General features: G+C 40.6%; 1 protein-coding gene across 1 annotated transcript in view; it reads right to left on the bottom strand.

Annotated features, from left to right (window-relative positions):
- LOC308130784 (metabotropic glutamate receptor 7-like) overlaps positions 1-23,245 on the bottom strand; it is an 82,606-nt gene that overhangs the window by 20,259 nt on the left and 39,102 nt on the right. Inside the window, exons 3-6 of the mRNA XM_080497238.1 lie at positions 18,443-18,578; positions 17,705-17,859; positions 10,891-11,028; positions 8,833-9,033 (exon numbers count right to left, since the gene is read on the bottom strand). Of these exons, the coding sequence (XP_080353364.1) occupies positions 8,833-9,033; positions 10,891-11,028; positions 17,705-17,859; positions 18,443-18,578 (630 nt within the window). The remainder of the gene's footprint in view (positions 1-8,832; positions 9,034-10,890; positions 11,029-17,704; positions 17,860-18,442; positions 18,579-23,245) is intronic.

Raw genomic sequence — 23,245 nt, 5'->3', positions numbered from 1 at the left:
GCTTCTAATCCCACAAAAGCATGTCACTTACCCCATTAAAAAAACATGACCATATTAGAAAATTAGTAGGACGAAATATCCTAAACTCAAAATCCCTCGCTTGTTGTGACAATGAGCTATAGCCACCACACAGAACATGGAAGTGGGGTACCTTCTCATATTATGATGAATGTTTCCATGATAACATTTAACATTTTTGGGGCAAAAACCCTGGTATGATTATCATATAGGCACTTTAGGTTCATCATATTGTTGGATGGTTTTTACAAATGCACTTGAGGATACTTCCATTATTATATTTTCCGGGATTACTGACCTTTATGGATTATAATGAGTATTTTCTTGCCATGGTATGATTTAGAGCAGTTGTCTAAAAGGACAATTCACTGTGCACCAACCATCCTCTACAGAATAACAAGGCAAAAAAAGATAATCCACAAATCAGCTTGTGACAAGTCTTCAATGCTCTCTGAAAACCATTCAAGTTGCTCCTTCACGAAGAAGTGTCATTAAAGCAAAATGTTTTCTACCCTAAAGAGTTTTATAAATAAAATCAATTCTGTTTATTTAATAACACTTGTGTGTTTACAACATGATTCTAAATGTTCTCTCACAGTTTCTATGGGTGTATTATAAAACTACAATGTAAAATTGAAAACAAATTGGAAAACAAACATGAAAAGTAAGTTTAACTGCACATTTCCATTTTACATCTTTGAGTAAACATAGATGTCATCAGAGGTTTGTGAGCAGATGTCGAGGGGTGTCATGAGTAACTGGGAGGTGGAAAACAATTGCAGCGGGTAAGTTAGGAAGCTTCTGAGAGCTTCAGTAGAATGAGTGCATATTATATATAAGAGATAGTGCCAGTGATGCAATGGACTTCTTAATAAACAAACCTTACTGCAGTGAAAATGAATATGAAAACAGCCCGACGTCATTTCACTTTATTTCTGTATGTGTAAAAACTTCTATTGTTTACAGTCATTTTACAACACAATTTCATCTACGTGTTGACTTGTGATGAGGATATTGTCGGCCATTTATCTGCAGGTTTTTGTGAGCAGACATGTTTGCAGTAATCTATTACTGAGTGAATGCTCCAAACTGGAAAATGGGATTTTCTTAGTCGTATAACTCGGCGTGTTCCCAACTCTATATATACTATAAATTCACCATTCGCATTCTCACTGCTATTAAAAGCCCTCTGATGTGTCGTGATACACATGGTGATGGTCCCCAGTTCTTCTGAGCCTCATAAACTGTCCTTTTAATATCAAAAAGAAACACAAGTGGCAGACAACAAACTATTCTGTCAGAATTTATATAACCCCGTTCATCAAAATGACAGACAAGAAAGAGGAGTGTGACCTCTGGGCTGGTCTTGCAGAGAGCTGACCACCATAAAGCCTCGTCTCCTGCTTCCTACGCATCATCACGGCTGCTCCGCGGCCACTCTGAGGAATATACCAGCACAATCATAACACGCTCCCTCACATGGACACTCATCTCTGCTGTAATATCAGGGACGGGCTGCTGTTGGAAACACCGCTAAATGTAAAAAGTAATGCATTTCAATCACATGGCAGTCACCAACAGGAGATGTAAGGAGGATAAACAGGTCAGCCAAAGCATCATCTGGTCCCCATCTGCTCGCAGTGTGTCGCAGCCTGTCTCAAGCAGAGCCCCGAAGATTTCACTAATTAACTTCTGGCGGGCCCCGGACACCTGAAATATTATGCATGACAAAAACATTTTTTTTTTTTTAAATGTCTATTTGCGCGAGCTCTCCAGCCTGTCAGTCGTGTCTGCAGCGGTGTTCGTGCGGATTTGTGCACGTCACCGGGTAATTCAGCCTCATGAGTGCGCGTAAGCTGGTGTGTTAATGCAGATGTCAGTCAGCGCCTCGTACCGGCGAATGTTGGATGGCATTAATGGGAGAAAACCGTTGTACTTTCTTTTATACATGAGGTGTGCATTGTTCATGAGGTCATTTTTATTCTGCGAGAGAATGAAAAACTGCTGTCTTTCACAAGTCTATTCACCTTGGCACTGCATACAGCGGTTGACATGCACGACTGGAGATACCATTTCTGAAATGGGACGGGGGGAATCTGATGACTCCAGGCATGGGAATTAAGTCCTTTAATAGCTGTGGCTATAAAAAGTGTAGAGACAGGACCACGAGCATATGTCCACAACACTTTGGGAACATGTTGTCTTTGTATCTAGAACAGAGCTTGTGGCTCTTGGATGGAAGGCCACTGCACCTTCTCCTTAGTTTGCAGCCAGAAGGGAATTCATCTCCCTCCAGTTTTTCCAAGGACATTTGTCATTGAGCATTCAACAAAAGTTTCAGGCCAAAAGTCTCTTGTAAAACAAGAAAGGCAGAAAAAAAAGAGGAGAAAAAGCTCATTTTAGACAGCAGAACATGAGACGTTTTTCATACCACCAAACACCATAGACAAGCACCTAAATTTCCATTTTTGACACTGAGACACCATTGTGTGATACAAATGTCAGATTGTAAGACTACTAAGTGCCCATTTACATGTTGATCAACAGCTACAAATCTCTGATCTGCTGTTATGTAAAGCGACATCATGAAACCTCCACATGAACAATACAGGCTTTGGCACTACAACGGGATATTTGTCCCATCAATGTTTTCATTATTCAATTCAATACACTAATTTATGGGTATTCTTGTGTCAGAGTGGATAATGAAGCAGGAAAGGTATTCAGAAGGAATTCAAGAGTACTCGTGAAGCCCATTCCTGTGGATGTGAAAAGCAAACTAAGACTCGGTGGGTGGCAGTCATCGTGCTGTCACTTCCGATTCCACCAAACAGTGCGCATAATTGTTGACACAGTGTATAAAGATGTTGACAAGTTATTGACTCCTGTGAGCAAAAACTGTGGTGGGGTTACTATCCTGACTCTCCTCCTGAGTACAAAAACATCAACACAAATACACCAACACACCAACACACTCAAGTCGTTCAGGAAAGTGACATGAGTGATTGGGCACTTGGCTCTCCTCAGCTTTAGAGCAAATAATTAAGTGGGGTTTCTGTGTGTTCAGATAAAAAAGGCATTAGAAAATTCATTTCAATCTTCTATTGCCTGATACTTTCAAGGGAACAAAATGGCCTGTGTAGACTCCTTAGTGGGAGCGCTGTCTAAGATGAAAGATTTATGCATTTGCATGTGGCTCTGAACTAAGACATGACAAAAGTGCACTGCTGCTGTGCTGAGCAGTGTGGGTGGACCAGGGATCCACTGCTGCGTTTCTCTCGCATCATTATTCTCTCCCTGTTTTTTTTTTCCCTTTGCATCTCGCTCTACAGCTCTGTGACTCCAGCACAGTGGGGAGATCAACAAAGGAGGCTTACACTCCTTCACTCTCAAACATACATTAGCAGAGGCACATACGCAAGATAATGTACGTGCTACCACTCTGAATGCAATCAGGGGGCAGTGAGATAAGCCTGATGGAGCGGGAGGGGGCAGGTCTGAGAAAACGACAGCAGAACGGGGAGATGTAGACGAGTTGGAGTGGGTGGAGATCTTGTATTTGTCTCCAGCGATTTTGAACCTCCCTCTCTGCCAGTACAAGGAGGTAAATATTTTTTGAAAGCTGAAAATTGTGAAAAGTCAGCAAGGGCCCAGATGGTTATTGAGATTGGACCGCAGATCCTTGATCCAATGCACAAATGTGTACTTAGTTAAGGTCTCCTCCAGTTATTTGCACAGCTCAGGCGACTGAATGCGATGATGTTGTTTTAGTTCCACCTTAAAATCAGAGGGCTTGGTGCCTGCTGAATCTCTGCACTGCTGCCATAGCGACAGTGTGAGAGAGATGCAGGCGGCTGGAGTCTCATTTCCTGCACCGACACAATTTTACACTTTTTCACAAGGAAACGGAGTGCAGAGGAACTTATCCTTTGAAACAAGACGCAAACAACATGTAATTTTAAAAGAAAAAGAAAAACAACAGCAACAAAAATTCTAATAAAGTAAACATCAATGAACTTGCAAGGAAAAGAAAAAAATAGAAAAGCCAGAAGGATCAAATCAGTTTACATGAACAAGTGAAAGTACAATGGACAATAGAGGTAAAAAAAAGTGCAATAACCTGAAGCCAACAAGTGATTCAAACCTCATTCAGCTTTAGATTTCAGCCCCACCTGATGATACGAGTCTACCGACAGTTCAGAGGCACATCAACGTGTATTAACATTTTCAATTAAATTAGCTCAAATTCACAATTTACAGCAAATATTTGACTTCATATTCTTATTAATCTCAGCTTTACTGGTAAATTAATTCCATCTGTGTGTTCAGCCCCAACAGGGAAGCAGAGGCACAGATTGATAATCAATGTTTTAAATAGCAGTTTTACGCCAGATGAACACGTTTAAATATCTTATTGACTGTAATGAAACACCCTTCTTTGGTAAGTGAAGACATTTAGAGAAAATGTCTTCAAATATTACATTCTGGACAAAGCTAAAGACGTTCGTATTGGATTGTGTAATCTGAGCAGATTGTAGGTGCCTCGCATCTCTTGTCTACTCAGTTGGATACATAAGTAGCTGAATCTGTAGTCGAGGAAGGCTTTCTGTCACCTCTGATGTTATGATACACTTTATGCTAGAGAAACTCCTTTTGCGCTAACATATTTTAAACACCAATAAGAGGCAACATAAAGCACACAAATGGCAGAAACACATTATGAATACTGCACATGTAGACAAGAACACAGACCAAGGACAAAACATTGAAACGAAACTAGAAAGCGTCTATAATAACAACACAGGGTCAATATTTACTCCACACTGATCTCACGTCCCTTCTGAAATCTATGATGTAATCACATCCCACCATGCTTACAAACTAACTTAAAATAAACTGTAAAACACACATGGAGCCAATGGAGGAAAGTTTTCTGTTTCTGCACTAGTATCAACAGATATGAAATATGCACCGATAGAAGTGGCTCTCTGGGGCTCAAGATGCATATTTGGGGATTGTATCACTCAATATACTCGAAATCTCTGGTGATACTTTTTTTTACTGTCAACAAATCCCATTAAAACATTAAACACACACACACACACACACACACACACACACACACACACACACACACACACACACACACACACACACACACACACACACACACACACACACACACACACACACACACACACACACACACACCAGTGTGTGCTCTCTGGAATCGTAAATTTAATACCATAATATATTTGATCCCCTGTGCCACAGGCATCCAGTGCTGTCCAAAAACTATTTTTACTGCAGTGGATATGTTATTTTGATGAACCTTAATCCTCGTACAGCAGCCTGCTGCCAACCTGCAGCCATAAATACTCACTAAACCAGTAAATGACAATTAATCTGCAACTGATAATAGTCCTTGAATACTACACAATTTATTCCTGTGGAGAAATCGTTCCCCCAAACTACGATGACCAGCTGTCAAATTACTCAAAGAGAAAGGGAGCACATTTAATTATGACCCCTTTTGAAAAATGTGTACCTTTCGTGAGAATATATCAACTTGTTGATAGTGGAGCATTTTGCGTGTGGTGGAAATTTTAATGGCTGGTTCCAGACCTCTGAGCCACTGCCCACATCTCTCATGTTTTTTGTTCAGCTATTCAAATATGTCTGGTGTGTTTGGATTAAAATAGCAAATCAGAGCTTTGTCGGCAAGATTAAGAATGGGGCCGTCTCCATGCCAGAGCCTATGAAAAAAAGCTCAATTCATAAGAAAAAAACAAGCACATGAATAACGAGCGGTGTGGCTTCATGTAACTTAAATAACAACTTATAAAAGTACATAATTATTGCATTGTTGTGAAAACTGTGAGCTCATCCTGAACTGCCGCTCCCACTGCTTGTGTTGTGACTGAAAGTGACTGCGGCGGGATGGATATGTCACTTTCCACAGAACAAACGACCCCGCTCAGACAGAGAGCAGCGAACGCGAACAACAGGATCTCTGACTGAATAATGAGATGAGGAATGAAATGGAAATTTAGTCTGATTATTGCAGTAAAAATGTAATTGTTCAAATTCCTCCAGTTACACCACATGAATTAATAACGGCATTAAAGATGGAAAAATCAGCATGACTTGCTCTCTGCTGCCATGAGTTTTATCTTTTCCCGACTAATGAATGTCCTTAATGACAGAAATGAGGGAAAAAAATATGCATTTATGATTAGTTTGTTACAAAGAGGAACATTAGGTAGGCTTGTTTGATTAGTTTTATATTTTCTATTGTAGCTGGCAACTAAACTATGTTCGGTAAGAAACCAGGAAATGAAATCAAACAGACTGATCTCATGTCAATTATCTGGTACAAAGATAAACACACACTTTCCACATCCTACATGCAAAACTAAGTGGAGTTGAATGGTATTTTAATAGTCGGTATAAAGAGAGACGATGAGAGTGTGGGTGAATTTTATGAGGAGATGACACTGAAGTCAGAATCGCCCTGAATCTTATCTAGAACATTTGGTGAAAACACGGTCTTCTTCAGAAAAGCCTCTAACGATCAGTGGCTGACATACATGCAGACACTTTTGTAATGACAAAGGTTTCTCTTGTTTTAAAGTCGTCTCCCAGCTGGCTCCCTGCCTCCACTCCCGCCTGCATTTTACAGCAGTTGTCATTAATAGCTGTTTGCCATTAATTGTTAACTATCCCCCACTTTCTGTACAGAGCTGAATTATGCAGAGGTTCAAGTGCAGACAGACCCGTCATATTTATTGAAAATGTTACCCCTTTTTTCCAAATGCTTTTTGCCATATTAATGGAGCTCAAGGTGAATTTGCACATGACAGATAAAACAAAGGAGGAGGTGCACATTTATTACAGTTTCTCATTTTTTAACACTCTGAAATGTCTCTGGCTTTCATGTGGATGTTTGTGTTTTTCTCACAATGACATGACACACATCATCTATGAGTAAAGTACTCTGGAAAAATTGGAGTTAAAGGCACAGTTTGACATTTGTAGAACAATCCTCACATGATAAACCTGATATTCTGTCTGTGTAGTAAATAAATAACTGGAGTCAGTTAGTTCGGGTTCATATCAACACCGGGGGAAAAAACAACGTTGTTTGGTGTCTCCTATCAGCACCTGGGAAGCTAATTATTAAGCACTTTACATCCTGTTTGTTTAATTCATGCAATCAAGCAAGTGCACATGAAAAAAAACAAACCTGGTGACTATTTCACATTATATGAAAGTTATATGCAGGCTATTTATTGGCCATAGCGAGCTGTTGCTAAGCAACAATCCGTGACTTCATGAAACCGCTGCTCTCGGACGAGAAATAACATGTCATTACTACCAGTTGGTTTCTGAACAGATTAAATAAAATGAATTGAAGGGCCTCGAGCTGTTGATAGACGAAGGTTTTTATGAAATGAGTTTGGTGCTCATCAGCTTCTCTGGCATGAAAACTATTTCCTTTACTTCAGCGGGAAACTTCGTTAATGACAAAAAGTGACATTTAACGCAGTGCCAAGTTGAGAAATACAATGAGAAGTGTGGTGGAACTTGTGTTGCATAGCTGAAAGTTCCTGATCTGAGCCTGTATTCCCTCCATCCGTCGACATCTCGTCAGTTCTGTCCTGTTCTTTAACGTCTGAACCTGACCTGTGGAGGCAGACGGCTCCTGGGAGGCTGTCTGCTTGTAAAAATCTCTTTCCTCTCCACCTTCCCCGACGCTAAAGCTCATGTGGGAGTGTTGCGAGTAGTACTCTTCATCTCTGTATTTTACCATCATGCAAAGAGCTGTGAGGTGATTTGGTTAAAACATGTAAATATACTTAAGCGTTATGCATATTTTTGCTATTTTCAGGAATTTTCACAATTGTATTTGTCTATTTTATTGTATTCAATAGTTTCAGACACGCGCATTCACGCACATATAGTGTCTGTCTGAAAAATGTGACATGAATACAAATTGGTTGGGTGGCAGATCAAAAAAGGTAACGGTGGAAACAGGTATACCATAGTAATAAAGCAATGTTTTAAAATAAAATGACGAGTTTGATGTGGTCATGTTATTGTAACTAATGAAATTCACTCTAGATCTGAAATAATGTCTGAATACATGAGCACCAGTTAAACCTTTACTCTTGGTTAGTTGTTGACTGACGAAAGCGAAAACCTGAAGTCATCAACGACTGCATTGTGATTAAAGGCATATTCATCATTCAATAAATGTTCATTTTTCACTTGCTCCATGTGGCAGTTTCTTCTGCTTAGATCAAAAATAGATCTTGAAACATAGTGAGGAAAATATGTTTCATGCTAATGAATGATACAACGGAAGGAAGGGCAGTAATGCATGTAGCTGGAAATCTATTTTTATTTTGGTTACTATGTAAAGAGTATGTAAAGAATTGGAATACAGTCAAAATTGCTAGATGCTAGTCTAATATTGAATTTTCTGTGTCATCAGCAAACTTTTAAAGCAAGGATGGGGAGATCCTCATTACCAGAGGGCCAATTTATTAGTGATGACTACTAACATAGTAATAACAAAGATATCTGAGCTTCTGACTAAAATATGTGTTGAAAACAACCGCCTGTGTGGCTCTAAGTTTACATTAATCAACACTCATCAATTCAATACTTTTCACCATAAAATGTGTTCATAATACAGTGATGTATTTCCAATCGATATCTGCGTCTGTCAATGTTGTACTGAATTTTGCAAATGCCTTCAAAGAAGAACATGTTTGTTTGAAAGTGAAAACTTCACAAAGTGTCACTCACCGTTGAAGCTGGTGTTGCGGATGTACCTCAGCAGAGTTTTTCCCTCTGCAGCCTCTAGCTGTGGACAAATGCCAGGATGATCGGGGCACAAGTCCCTGTGCATGTTGTGAAGAGCGTGGGCCATGGCGTAGACGGCGTCAATCACGAACTGCACCTTTCCTTCCTGCTCGTACTTGGAGTCGCTCCCGATGCGCTCCTGGCCTGAGGGAAGAAAAGAAGGACTGATGGCCAAATGCATCAAAAGCCATTAGACATTACATTTCCTCTTCTCTCTTTCCTTCTCTCTCTTTTCTTCTCTCTCTCTCTCGTTGTCTTTTTATATTCCTCCGTTTTGCTGCTATTAGTTCAGTTGCGATTCTCTCAAGGAATTACCCGTAAACTGACAACGTGGCATGGAAAATAAGAAGATGCGTTTAATTCCCAAGTGGAAAATATCAAGCTGAGCTGAGAGACAAGAGCGTTTGTGACAAATACAGCAGGCTCAGATTGAATTACTGTGCTGTATTACAAAGTAATAGGCTTCTAACGGTGAACCCCATTTGTCCCATCTGAAAGGTGATGAAGATCACCGTGAACTTTAGTAACACACCCTCCTACAGTGGCTTCCTGCTCTTTTATATCATCCTCCCAGTGCACTGCCCTTTCACTACGGGCTGCAGTAAAGGTTTTGCTTCATTCTGCTGATACACTGTGTGAATACCTAATGTACAGCCCCCGCTGGATTTTTGTTTTTCTTATGAACTGAATTGGTTGTTTTGTTCGCCCAGAAGCTAAAAGCTGCAGTTCAAATGGGTGGATGAGAATTATAACAGAAATACTACTGTTGTCTTTGACGCCACCAAAAATAATGATAACTATTATAATCATCATTATCATCATGATTATAAGATTCTGCCTCCCAATCAACAAAAAGCCTCGCCATCGGAACATAAACTCGGATCACTGAAAGATGCTTTAATGGGTTTGCAGCAGAGCTCGGTGATAATGTTAATAGGACAGATATAAGAAAGTGGCAGACTACCATAAACCGAAGGAGCTCAAACGCAATCTGTGCTGACATTTCAGCCCATTTCTCAGAACGAAGCACACTTTTCAGCCCACACACAACCTCTCTGCTCTGCATAGGGCTGCTGTCATTGGGCAGTCTCTGAATGCAAAAGCCTCCTGTTCATATTTAAAATTCAGAAATATCAGCTTGGGTTTAAAAAAGAAGACGACGTGGAGACATTTGTGCAGCCACTTTCGTTGGATCTGTAGAAAAGATAAAAGCTTCCTCACAGCCATTTTACAGTGGGTTTGTGGGACTCACCGAGAGGAGGAACATCTTCTGTTCTGTCTTTGACGCATGATAAAAGACGGCAAACAGGAGATTATGAAGGAAACAAAATCCTCCAGCAAACAGCAATTTGTGTCACACCGTTATTACCGTCATCACGTATGGAAGCGCGATTAATACAGCAGCCCACATCGCAGGCATCAACCACGTAGATAATAAATGCAGCGCAATGCCTGTCACACTGTCATACGCCAGAGTTTAGGTAATATGAGCAGGCGTCACTGTGGGAAACAACGCTGCCGTCATTAATACTATGCGAAGATGGTGCTAAAACTGAATGGGGGAATGAGCGCTACTTGCTTGAGCTTTGTGTCTTTCCCCAGCAATGAATAAAATATTCCCGGCTCTGTGTGGCGAGTGTGCTGAGCTGTCAAGGTGACCGGGTCAAGAAGGGACGGAGGGGAATGTGGCACATCGGAGTTACAGGACATTTGCAACAGGAGCAGACGGTCTGTAACTGTAGTATATGACTAAGACACGTGGTGCATTATTATTCTAATAATAAACCCTGCCTGTCCTACACCCGCTGGGTAGAAACACCTGGTGTTAGACTTTCTGGCTGCGCCGCAGAAAGGCAGGGTAGTATGAAACCCCAGCGGTCCCCCTGCAGCTTCTAATGCGAATGAAAGGTCACGTTGGCATCAGTCAGGCACAAGACTGTGTGCACGTCGTCTTTTGGTGTAATGCACACACATGTTCCTAATTAGTTCATGTCAGAGTACCTGTGCACTTGCGGCTGGTGTCCTCTCTCTTGGAGGCGCTGAGCAGCCTGCAGTCAAAGTTTTCCTCCCAAAACTCGGCAAACCACACGTTCCTGCGATTGTTCTCCAGGGTGAGAGCGGTAAAGTATTCATCAAACCCTGCGAGAGAGGAAAGAGGAGAATGGCTCAGTTCCGGACCAATTATCAACCAGTCCAGACCTGGAGGAAATGAAGTGAAACTTGCAGCCACAGCAGCAAGATGTAGAAGGAGGAGGAGGAGGAGGAGGAGGAGGAGGAGGAGGAGGAAGAAGAGCGGGCTGCTAGATGTTGGAAGTACACCACTTCTTCTTACTGAGCCCCAAAGACCTTAACCAGTCGCAAAAAAATACGACACCACTAAATTAGACAGATATTCACTGAACAAGGAGTCAAATTACTAGATTTCTGAGGCTCTGCTAGAAGCACAAAAGCAATTTAGAGGAAGAGGAAGAATAATGCAGAGGTTAACCAATTCCAGCTTCAGATTCATATAACTGAAAATGCAAATACATGAACAAAGTCTTATTCTATACTTGGGAAGCATTTTAAAGCCAATAAGAGACAACATTTCTTTACAGAGAGATAAAATCCTGTTCATGAATATTCCTGCATATTTAATTGAAGACAAAGTCATTTCAATAATAGAGCGTAACTTACTCAACATATTATGCTCATGGTGAGAAATGCAGCAGCTTTAAGTGCACAGTGCAGGTAAAATACAATGTTGTGACTTTCCAGAGGTTGTTATATTATTTTCTTGAATTCAAAGAAGAATTCAGATGTAATAAATTACATTAAAAGGTACTTTGCCAATAGAGAGTGAAAACACAACAGCAATTCCCTTGTTATTCGAAGTATTATCACATGTAATTATATACATTTTCCCAACTCAGAAATTACGTCTGAGTTTTATGTGACTACTTTTGTGATCATCAAAACTTTACATTGTATTATAAGGAAATGTGTGAGTTACTGAATGTTGAGGCTGACTGGTGGTTTGTCCACGTAACAGACATGATATTGCATCCATACTTGAATCTGATCGATTAACTGAAGATCACGTGACATTAAAGTGACACAAACTCTCGATTGAGCAGGTTTGCTTTCATGAATGTGGAACATCGGTCTCACACATCGGGAGGAGTTCTTGCAACAAAAAAAATGTATTGCGCAGTGTGGTTCACAACATCTAAAAATATTTGTGTTGTTTCAGACGTGTCCATTTTGAAGGTGTCCGAAGAGGAGGTGTAAATCTACAGTTATTGTGGTGAGAGGCTTTTCCTCAGCACCCCCCCTCCCCAACAACCTTTATCAAAATCTTTATTATAAGATATTTTCTGCATTGTACCTTCTCAGGTGCAGGCTGCTCCAGCCAATTATATTGGCTGATATAGAAGACGAGTAGATGGAAACAGGTCCTGAGTGACAGTGATAAGAATCCAACTATTGCAGATTTTTTCAGTAAAAGACATCAAACAAAAACTTTTCTCCTTCTGACCAAAGTGCAGCAGCAGCAGCAGCAGCAGCAGCAGCACTTTGAGTTGTGCTGGAGGTAGAAAAGAACGAGTCGGAGAGGTGGAAGGACACCAGCGACTATCACTTCTCTCTCCAAGCACCAAAGAAATTACCAACAACTGGGGAAATTAGTTTTCAGACACTTGACCCTTTTCTAACTTTTTATAATTATCAATAGAACAAACAGGCACATTAGTCAGGTTTTGGAGCAAAACAAGAACACAAAGCAATTAAAAGTAAAGTCTTTGACTGCATTCGCGGACAGCTCAAAAAGTATTGATAAAAGATGTTTTTAAAGGGGGAAAAAAAAAAATCTTGTTTATGAACATTCCTGCATATGTGACAGAGAGTCATGCTAATAATAATAAACAGTGTGTAATTTGCACCAGTATGTCTGAAGCAGCATATTATTCATATCGGTTAAAAATGAACATACGGTCACATGCACGTTTTATTGTAGATGCAGGATGCATATCCAAAATCTGGTGTTGTAACATTGTATAACTTTTTATTTTTTAAATCTTAAAATCAAACAAGAATTTTGACACAATAAATCTAATTAAAATGTGGTTTGCCAATGCAGAAGTACTAACACAAATTATTCTTGTTTCCAAACTCACAAATTGTAAAAATGTCCTTATAGTCATTTCTGTGGTGTCACCACTTTACAATGTTAGTTGGAATATTCACTGAATATAATTCTTACCAACTGTCATGCTTGGATAGCTTGACGCTCTAGTATGATATTAGCAACTATAAACATTTTCAAATGAGCAGTAAATACACATTTTAAGTGACAGTGATAAGATTGTGATGAGCATTGCAGGAATCTGTGTAAGAGCCAAAACAAACGACCATTTTGAAACGTTGTTAGTCAGGTAGTGTCGTGTTGATAGTCAGAGGAGGTGCCTCGGGGGGCTGACAAGCATCCCCCTGCTCATTAGTCATGACTGTAAAAAAACATGCAATAACCTTGATACATGTAGCTGGTTCATTTAAGAGCTTTTTTGCAAGATGCTTATTTACCAGACTGGATTTATTTTGATTGTAAAATTGTCAAAACAAAATGTGCAACGAGTGAGTGTTTCTGGATTCGTATTAGAAACAACTTCACATGACTGCATCTCTTTGATATTAAGCCTAGAAATGTCAGAAATGTGACACGCTGGTGAATCTTTTCTGTGATTTGATGAGCATAACACAAACGTCCTGGGATGACTTGTAAATGTGCACCAAGCTTGAATTGTCATTTTTGTTGATCTTTCTCGAGATCATAAACTGTTGAGGTGTTGGCGAATGTGTGGCGGTGGAGAAGTTGGCGGCCAGTTGTTGGGAAGCTCACCACCAAGTTGCCACCTCATCAAACTTTGACCACGGTGGTTCTCCTTCCTCCCTAGCCCCATGGAAGTTTAATCACTTCTTTCATCTAGGAAATGACATTAATTAAGAAACAGGATGCATAATAAATAACGCAGGGGTTGTAAGTGGTGCCACAGCCTGTTGCCTCGGGCTGCGCAGTCCTGAACAGGTTTTCTTTCGATCCAAGCAGAGAGCCACGTGTTGGCTTCACGCTTGTTTCCAAAGCGGGTCGGCTGCCTGTATGAAACATTAGCTTTGCGAGAAATTACTTGCTGATACCAAAGAACAGAACAAAAAAAGAAGAAAAACTGTGTTGTATATTTCTTCTGGGTTTTTTTCATCCTCCTCCTGTAAGTTTACCACCCAATGTGGGTCAGCAGGGGGTGTCGGGACAGAACTTCTCTGCTGCATTCAAGTAGAGCAGCGTTTTCTTTATCCTCTCTATTTTATTTCAGAACAGACACTTTTATGTCTGTGGGATAATCTGAACTTCACATTTTAATTCCTCTTTGTCTTGCAGACCTATCTGTTGAGTGGTGGGTAAAGGTGGTAATGGCTAATCAGAGCTGAATGACTCAGCTGATTTTCCTAACAAAAGACCATTAATGACAGATGGAGGATTAATAATATTCCCTCTGCCTCCCGAGTGTACATTTGTCCTGGCTGGACCTCCCCTAATTAAGCAAAGCCTCATAAGAGCCAGACTTGAAATTTCCTCAATTGTGATGATGGGTGATTATTAGGACTGTGACACTGGACAGAACTTAAAATAGATGGAACACGCTGAGAATATTTCTGTGGTGAATTTTGCATGACCCAGCAAAGGCAGCTCTATAATTTCCTCTTTATCTCACCCTTATTCAAGCTTTAAAGTTTTAAAGGGAAACAGTTGGTGGTGATTTTTTGGAGATAAATGATAAAGAAATGTAAAAATGGTCAAAAACATAAATTCTTATTATAGGAAAACTAAATTAGAGCTTTTCTCCATCCTATCATTGTGTGCCTCTTCCAGGGATGAGACAGAGAAAAGAGATTTTTCAATTTTAAAACCACTGAAGTCATGCTTTAGATTAAAATGTCTGATGAAGGTGAAATAATTTACATTCACTGTACAACATAAAAAAAAGCCTTTGACTTTAGTCTGGTCATGTCCAACGCGGAGCTGAACACAATAACAAGGTCATACCGGATCTCCGAGGACCGGGAAAAGTCATCCGGAGAAATGGAAGAAATTGCTTACTGACGTAGAAATACATGAGGCGGAGGGATGAGAAGTGGGTACCACAAAAGGTAAATACATGAAACATCACAGATTCTTCCACAGAATAGTATGCTTTCTTCGGGTTTTACAGCCCATGCGTTGATCAATTTTTCCTAGTAACAGTGAATGAACTGGTTAATGTCGCTCATTGTGATGAACACACGCAGCGTTATGAGTGAGTTCCATTGCTCCGTTCAGCATCTTTAGGCTTAATTACTTATTTCAGCTTCACGGCTCCAGGTCTTCACTGTGGGAGTTTCATGTCTGCCATACCAATACAACTGCATTCACAGCAAATTTGGCAACATAAGTAGATTTGGTATGGATTCACAGAAACGTTCAATATAATGTGTATATTTTATTGTTTATTCTCCATTTCAAGATTTCCACACATTTTAGGATCTCTTCTTAGATTCCCAAGTATTTTTTTTCCCGCCTGTCATATTAAAAGAGTGAAATGCTTTGAATCAAAATCAGAAAGAAGTTTATTTATATGTGTCAATTCATTAGAAGGCTTTATAGTAAAGAGACACATGTTTCTCTTCACTGTATGGCAAGTATCCTGTGAATTTTAACAATTAATCACAATGGAAAAGGGAATAAGTATAATATCAATTCTTTTATATTTAAAATCCACATTTTTAAACGTGAATGTGATGAGGACTAAATAAAATGACAAGAATCACATGTTGTTAACAACCACAATTGTAGAAGGCAACAATTCCAGGCTTATATTCCCCCATAATTGAATCTTTGTTATTGTAAACATGTCTAGAAAGACAATAAACAAGGTTTTCTTGTTAGCTGGAGATATGAGAGTTTTAATGTTAAGTTTCACTTTATATGCAATACAGCTATCTTTATGCATTCCTTTATTCCAAAACTCAATCATTTCATATGTTTTGTCTTATCTCCAGGTGGAGCGGCTTTAATCACTGAGAGGGGGATAAATATTATCCTCTCTCCACATGTTTCCTTTAAATCTGTTTAATCTCTTGAAATCTTCACACACTAATATTATGAACAAAGTTTCAGTGTCATCTCGCTGTCATCAGACCAGCTTTGGTTTTAATTCCGGTTCTGTGGATTTGTTTTCACATCAATACGAGAACAGTGGAGCGTTTTGCATCAGCAGCGATCACAACAGAAATACATTTACATGAAGGTGCTAATGGAGGCCAACACGTAGCTGGAAGGGGAGTCAATAATCAACCACGTCTATGTGACTGATGGTGAAGTTCACAAACACACTGAGCAGTGACTCGAGGTCTTTAAAGGCCAATCTTCAAAGCCTGTCACTGCCCTCAAAGATACAAAAACTAAAGCATCTCATCACTTAAGAATGAATGAGAAATCAAAAATATCTGGTCCTCATCAAGGTAGAAGTTTCCATCTAGCAGCTTCAGAATTATGCTGATCTGAGCAGAAACCCCATATTCATATGGCCAATAATTCTCTTTTGTTTGACATTTTTGCACCACATTATAAACATTATAAACAAGCACCAAAGTAATTAAATATGGTGAATTTTTCCAATTTTTGTATCTCGATTTATCATAGTTCAGTTCTACTGATCCGACTGTTCTAGTTTATGTTGACATAATTTTAAAAGATTGGTTGGAACTGATGAAAGTGAGATATGTGACTAAATGAAAATGTTTATCATATTTATCTCATTTCAAATTAAGTTCCTTGGAATTTCAAGTGTGGATGTACAGGTGTTAAGTGACAGCAGGTGGAAACGGGGCTCATTCATAGTGGGTAAAGGTGGTGATGGCTGTCGAGCTACAGTGCCTATTAGAACAAACAAAAAAAAACAATATTAACTAAATAAAAAGAGAAATTCAATATATGTTCACTTTGAAACTGTTTTGGCGCACTGCCCAGATCAATGTCTGCATAAATTGGTGTTTGTTTCACTGCGGAGAAACTCCAGTCTCTGCAGTTCACAGTTTGAATGTATATTTATAGTGATGGTAGGATGACAGATGTAAATGTGAAATACGTCCCCTTCAGTGTGCAGACAAAAGACTATACTTAAGTATCAAACAATTAGACACCCAGACAGCTGAATGTCATCCACCTCTCATATCTCTCTTTAAATATCTGGTAATGGGCTAAAATGAGCATTTCTAAAGAGCAAATGTATCTTTCTAAAATATAAAAAGAGAAAAGCATCATGTCTGCATCGCACAGTACATACTGCGTCTTCAGGCTAGCTGAAATCATTAACGAAATCTCTTTTTAAGACCACTTAATTAAAGGTCTGTTTGATTAATATGACATAAAAGAGAGTAAATGCTAGATCTAAATTTGATTGGAGGCCAATAGAAAAAAGCTTTTAAATGAACACTGTTGTTGTCCATGTTGTGCTCTGTGTATAAAACAGAAACTGCTTGCCAACAAGTTTGAATCTTCGACTTAAGGACGATAATGATCGTGCTGTGTTCAAAGCTCCCCTCACTGCTCCCAAGTGACACAGGAATCACGATTGCTGATTATTTTGTTTTCATAGAAATGGCAAATCCTTTTTAAATGGTTTCTTGGTTTGATGATGAATAAACAAACAATTAGGAGAACCTAAAGAAATGAATCTCATAACAGGAGAGCCTTCAGGTGTGTAACAGAGGGTGTACCGAGGCTTTGTGTGTGTGTTCATACCTTTAATGGAGGAGCGTTTGGGCAGAATGGTGACCGCTCCCACGGCTACATCCTCAAGCGTGTGGATGGGGCTGCTTTTGGCCCCCCAGCTGTCAGATCCAATCCACAGGAAATGACCCACCTGATTGGCCCTCTTGGTTGCATTGAGAACTCCCCTGCAAGGGCATTTGTGTGTGTTATTAGGAGAGAGGGCTGGAGGTATGTGCAATCTAATATCTATTACAGAGAGCTACAGCTAGCGCTGCAGCATTCACATGTACAGCACTTCGGTTTATCTCATCAACGATGAGGGGAAAAGACGAGCGGCTGTTGACGTTTATATGTACACATTCTTCAGCAATGTTGCTTTTATCTGCATCAGAATAAAACAAGCTCGCTCCTTTCCTTCGTCTTAAATCGCAATGCTCATCCACTTCAGGAATCCCCACTCTGAATTTACACTCACTAAATGTTTGATAGTGCGTTTCTTTACATAAACATTACCCATGGGGTATTGTAAATGAAACAATATCTCCGTTGCTTTGTTCTGATCCGTATTCCCACTTCTTCTCTGAGGCATGCTTGTGTTTGTGTTGTTATAGGTGTGTTTGTGTAGCAGGCCTAGCCTGTACCGATGGTAAATCTGTGCCTCTAGCCTGTCTTCAGGAGCTGCTGCTGAGAGATTAAAGACCTCAACGTGGCATGTCATCAGCACGCCCCAACCACGTAGACGGAACCAGAGTGTGGTGTGCTCCTCACCGTATGTCTTCTTCGCTGGCAAAGATGATGACTGCCCGCGAGTGCTGCGTTTCCAGCAGTTGTTGGATGGTTTTGTCGTAATCCTCCTGCTTGGGGTTGTGGGGAATTTTCAAAGACTGGGCGATGCAGATTCCACCTTTTTAATGGGAGACGAGTGAGAATCAGTGAGGCCTCGGGGATGATCTCGGTCATTCATTCAATCCACACACACACACACACACACACACACACACACACACACACACACACACACACACACACACACACACACACACACACACACACACACACACACACACACACACACACACACACACACACACACACACACACACACACACACAGAGACAGAACAAAGCCTCAGGTCACAATAGTTCTTTTTTCTCTCTTTCTCTATGAGAATCTAGCTCATATGGAAGTGGTGGGAAAAAAAACAAAAAAAACAACCCACATCTGAACACAATAGTGAGATTGTGATGAATCTCATAGCTGCTATGCCTGCTATGGAGTCTAAATGATAGTCTTACAGGATATACATTTACATTTTGGCAATGATGTGCAAAACATAGCTGTGTACAATATAGCATTCGAACTGCACGTTTCTGACTGAACTGCAGCACCGCTTCACAGCGTGAGAGGAAGTTATAAACATCTCTACTTTAACAAATCCAATAATCCACACTGCACCTTGGGTATAGGGCTACAGATTTTACATTACGGATTTGAAATTTAATCTATCAGTTTCATTGATTTTTCATGAAAAGCCATGATTAAATATTTCTTATTGGAACCTGAACCAGTCAAACTGCACAAGCCGACAGTAAGAAACAACAAAGATGATATTAACACTGACAATAAATCACATGGAGACAGGTCATTCCTAATGGGTTTGTACAGTATGAACAGTATTGATTGCTTCAATCAGTCAGTCAGTCAGTCAGTCAGTAAATAGTTGCTAGATACCATGGTTGCCGCAGTAAATGATCACCTGTCAGATTACCAGACATTGTTTTCTCATATTGGACCGAGAAGCAAAATTCCCCCTTTTCAAAATAGAAAAAAAAGTAAGATAATGATAATAATAACAATAAAGTGCTTCGTTCTACTTTGCATTGGTAATTACAGGCGCAGAGGACAAGCCAACCTGTTAAACACTTTGAATAAACAGATAATGTGATCACCTGCGTGAGAGAACATTCTAACTACTGTAGATCCAAAAGGAAGCAGCAGCCCATGTCCCAAGTCAACAGCAAAGCTTTACTCAAACCAATTAAAATGTCTCCCACTCAAGCATTTTAATAGTCTTCCCAATAACCTTTTGGTTCAAGTTTCCTGGAGTAGATGGAGAAATGGAAGGAATTTCCTAATTGCCACTCTCCCCAGGCTCATTACTTTGATACAAACAGCGTTTAGCTGGCAGATCACACGTCTTCAGTCACGGTTTACTGTGGCATTTCTAAAAGCAGAAGAAAAGAAAAAAATGACGACTGCTGAAACTCCTCTTGACTATCCATTTTTCTACTATCAGTAAGCCGAATGGGGGATTTCTCTTGATGCGAGAATCACATTCAGCATGTGCCAAAAGACCTCTGGGATGGCTGCTGTTATCCGCCTCTAAGTGGACTAAACATAAAAATGGAGATCCCGCCAATGGCCTAGTTGTTGCTTAAGGGTTTCTGGTATCCTGTTAGAGTGAAACGTGCTTGGTGTCATTTGTGCAGAGCAGCTAGAGCTGGAGGTCTCCAAGGAGAGAGGCTAAAGCTCTGTTTCAGCACAGAGATTTCAGATAATTTAGGCCACAATGGCTTCAGTACGATACAGGTTTCTATTTGAACGCAAGTAAAGTGTAGTGTAAAATCTGATGAACTCATATTAACGCCACCTCTTTGTTACAAGGGGGTGTGCATAGTTTAAATCTGGAGAGCAAAAGAAGAGAGAGAACCTTTTTTTTTTTTCATTTTCTCATGAAAATACATGAACTCCATTATGACACGAACCCTGCGGGCTTGTGTGAAGAGTTACGGCGGTTTAAGAGTCTCGAACAGAGACGTATTATAGGTCACACAGTCAATACTACAGACTGAAACCACAGGAGCCACTGATGAAGATATGGGGGGGAGAGAGAGAGAGAGAGAGAGAGAGAGAGAGAGAGAGAGAGAGACTGGCATACAGACAGACAGGCAGCAGTAGGAGGGGTGGATGTGTTCAGGCAGCACTGCTGGTTAAATTATTGAATGGCTGCAGAAAAGCCGGTCTGTCACTCAGATGGTCAGTCAGTTAGTGGAGGAGGCGGACATGATGAAAATGCAAGTGTTGTATCAGTTCTTCCTGAGCGGTGTGCTTTTGGATTTGGCCCGCCTTCACCTGTCACTTGAAGGCTCTGTGTGGACTTTAAAGAGTCGTCAACCTGCGCTGTGGCTTTAAAGGAGCGCTGGGTGTCTGTCTGGGTTGGAGATTTGTGATGTGAGACAGATAAATGTCAAGCTTTGGGAGAAGAAAGTGCCTCATCCCAACTTCTTGAAGTCGCTCCAAGAAATGGAACTGTATAGTAACGCAACACTTTCAAGCTGTCACAAGCCAGTGAGGAAAGTAAGTGAAGATGGAAAGTAAGGCTTTATATTTTCAAATATTCACAATGCCAAATGCGTTCTTAGAGGAGAGGTGAGATGAGCTGGGTCGTGACATTGAGAGCTGCACCTTCTTCATTTAAGTGCGATCTTACGACGCAATACCAAAACTATATGCAGGATGAACTCATACCCTCTGCTCCACGTTTGATTAATATGTCGAAGGCAGCTTAATGATCATGATGGCCAAATTCATCAGGCCCCTGGAAGTTCTCCACTTATCTGTCTGAGTGCCATAGGTCACGCACTGCATTAACTGCTTCAATTATTCATCCTCAATGCCCTCGGTTCTGAAAATGCACCATGAGGCGAGCAATTCAGCTTTGCCATTTTGCTTTGTGAAATACAAATCCCTTTAAATTAGAGGCTCCTGATGGATTCTACCCCCCGTCCGCCCACTCAACACCCTCCAAACAGGAACCTCCAGGGGATCCATAATGCTGCAATTATATTTATCACCTCAACAGTCAAAAAGGCGGACCTGCCCTCTCCAGCCTTCACGCCTGAACACGTGGGAGTGCAGCGAGACAGGCTGACATTCAAATTTGACATCAGTGTGTCCTTGTGCATCTCACCCACTCTGTGCCGCTGGTCTGGGACTTTGCGATGTCAAGGGGTCATTGTGGAAGTAGCTGGGATTATTTTACGCCATTAGGAGATGCACCATCCGCAATTCTCAGCTCCCTGCTGCTGCTGAACAGAAGAGCTACGTTTTGCCAGCGGGCCCCCGCATCACCACCCCCACCCCCACCCCCACCCCCGCCCCCACCCCCAGTCAGCGCTGACCACATCTGAGAACGCATTGTGTTGGCAACGTCCTGCAATCAATTCCACAGTGATACGTTGTGGGAGGTTTTCCTCAAATGCAAGTCTTTTTATCAAATGGGAAAACTGAACTCCATCACTCTGGCTCGAGTCCAGACAGACAGAAAAGTATAAACAAGATTTATCTCTGCCAGATTCACCTGGAGCCAGGATGAAGGTACACAATGGGATAGTGCCTAAACGGGGGAGAAAATGAAACAACAAAAATAAATAAATAAAAAAAACGTCGAGAAAAAAAAATGAACAGATCAATATGGGTTGACCATCATTCCAGTCTCAGCTTGGGGTAATGGGCAGCCATATTGCATTAGTCCGCTAGATGGTTCTCCTTGAAGTGGTGAAGCGAGAATCCGGATAATGTATTTGACATTTCAATGCAACCGAACAGGGAAGCCAGAGAGAAACGTCTCAAGGCCTCACGAACCAGCTGCTGCACCCAACGCAACCTTGATCCCAGCCTTTGCCCCACTGCGCACTTACAGTATTTACGCCATAACTTTGCTCCATATTCACTTCATTTTTTTTTTTCATTCAATCCATTCCGGTCGGCTTAGGCTCAGAATTAGTGCCTTTCAATGAATCCTGCGACTGTACAGCTCTGGTATTACATAATTAATGTGTTTATCAAAGATAAGATGCCCTGCAAACTGGGAGCTTTTCTTTAGAGGAAATAATTCCCATTTGTATATGAATACAAAATATTGCAAAGTGACTGGAGCTCAGTGGCAACAGGATGAGGGAGCGACAAAAGTGGCTTATAATTCTATAGCCTTTGTGTAGCTGCTCAGGAGCCATAATAATATCGGTGTGTTTATTGCTCTTTGCACAAGGAAAAAAAAAAACGGATCATCAGTAGGAAATGAGAAAACCAGCTGGAAGAAACAGCATTTATCTCAGGATATAAGATGAATGGAAAGTTCCACAAAAACCCTTGAATCAGGACATTTTCTCTTATTTGTTCCCTATGTCGACTAATCTCTCTCTTTCTCTCTCTCTCTCTCTCTCTTTCTCTCTCCATCTATCGATGCAAATTACGCTGCCACAAACAGCTTTTTTAACTTTTAATGAGTGATCACAGTGGACATGAATGCACACAGATAAAATATTCATGCACTCTGGACTTCTGATCAGTGCCTGTGGGATTTCATTAGCTTTCCTCATTTTGGAGGTGCCTGCACATTAGTCTATCTGCAGAAGACACAGAGATCACTCCCCGTAGGAAACGTATCGGGATCCATTGAGATGAAGCTAAAGAAGAAGTGAAATATCGCTCTTGCCACGAAGAGAGGGTAATTCTTTTCAGGCCAGGTGACAGTCCTCTTAAAGTGATCTCAGCACAAAGGAGGAAAAG

This window comes from Blennius ocellaris (genome assembly GCF_963422515.1).
Source record: "Blennius ocellaris genome assembly, chromosome: 5".
NCBI classification, from domain to species: domain Eukaryota; kingdom Metazoa; phylum Chordata; class Actinopteri; order Blenniiformes; family Blenniidae; genus Blennius; species Blennius ocellaris.
The sequence above is the reverse complement of the archived record's forward strand: the minus strand, read 5'-3'. Positions and strand labels throughout refer to the sequence as shown.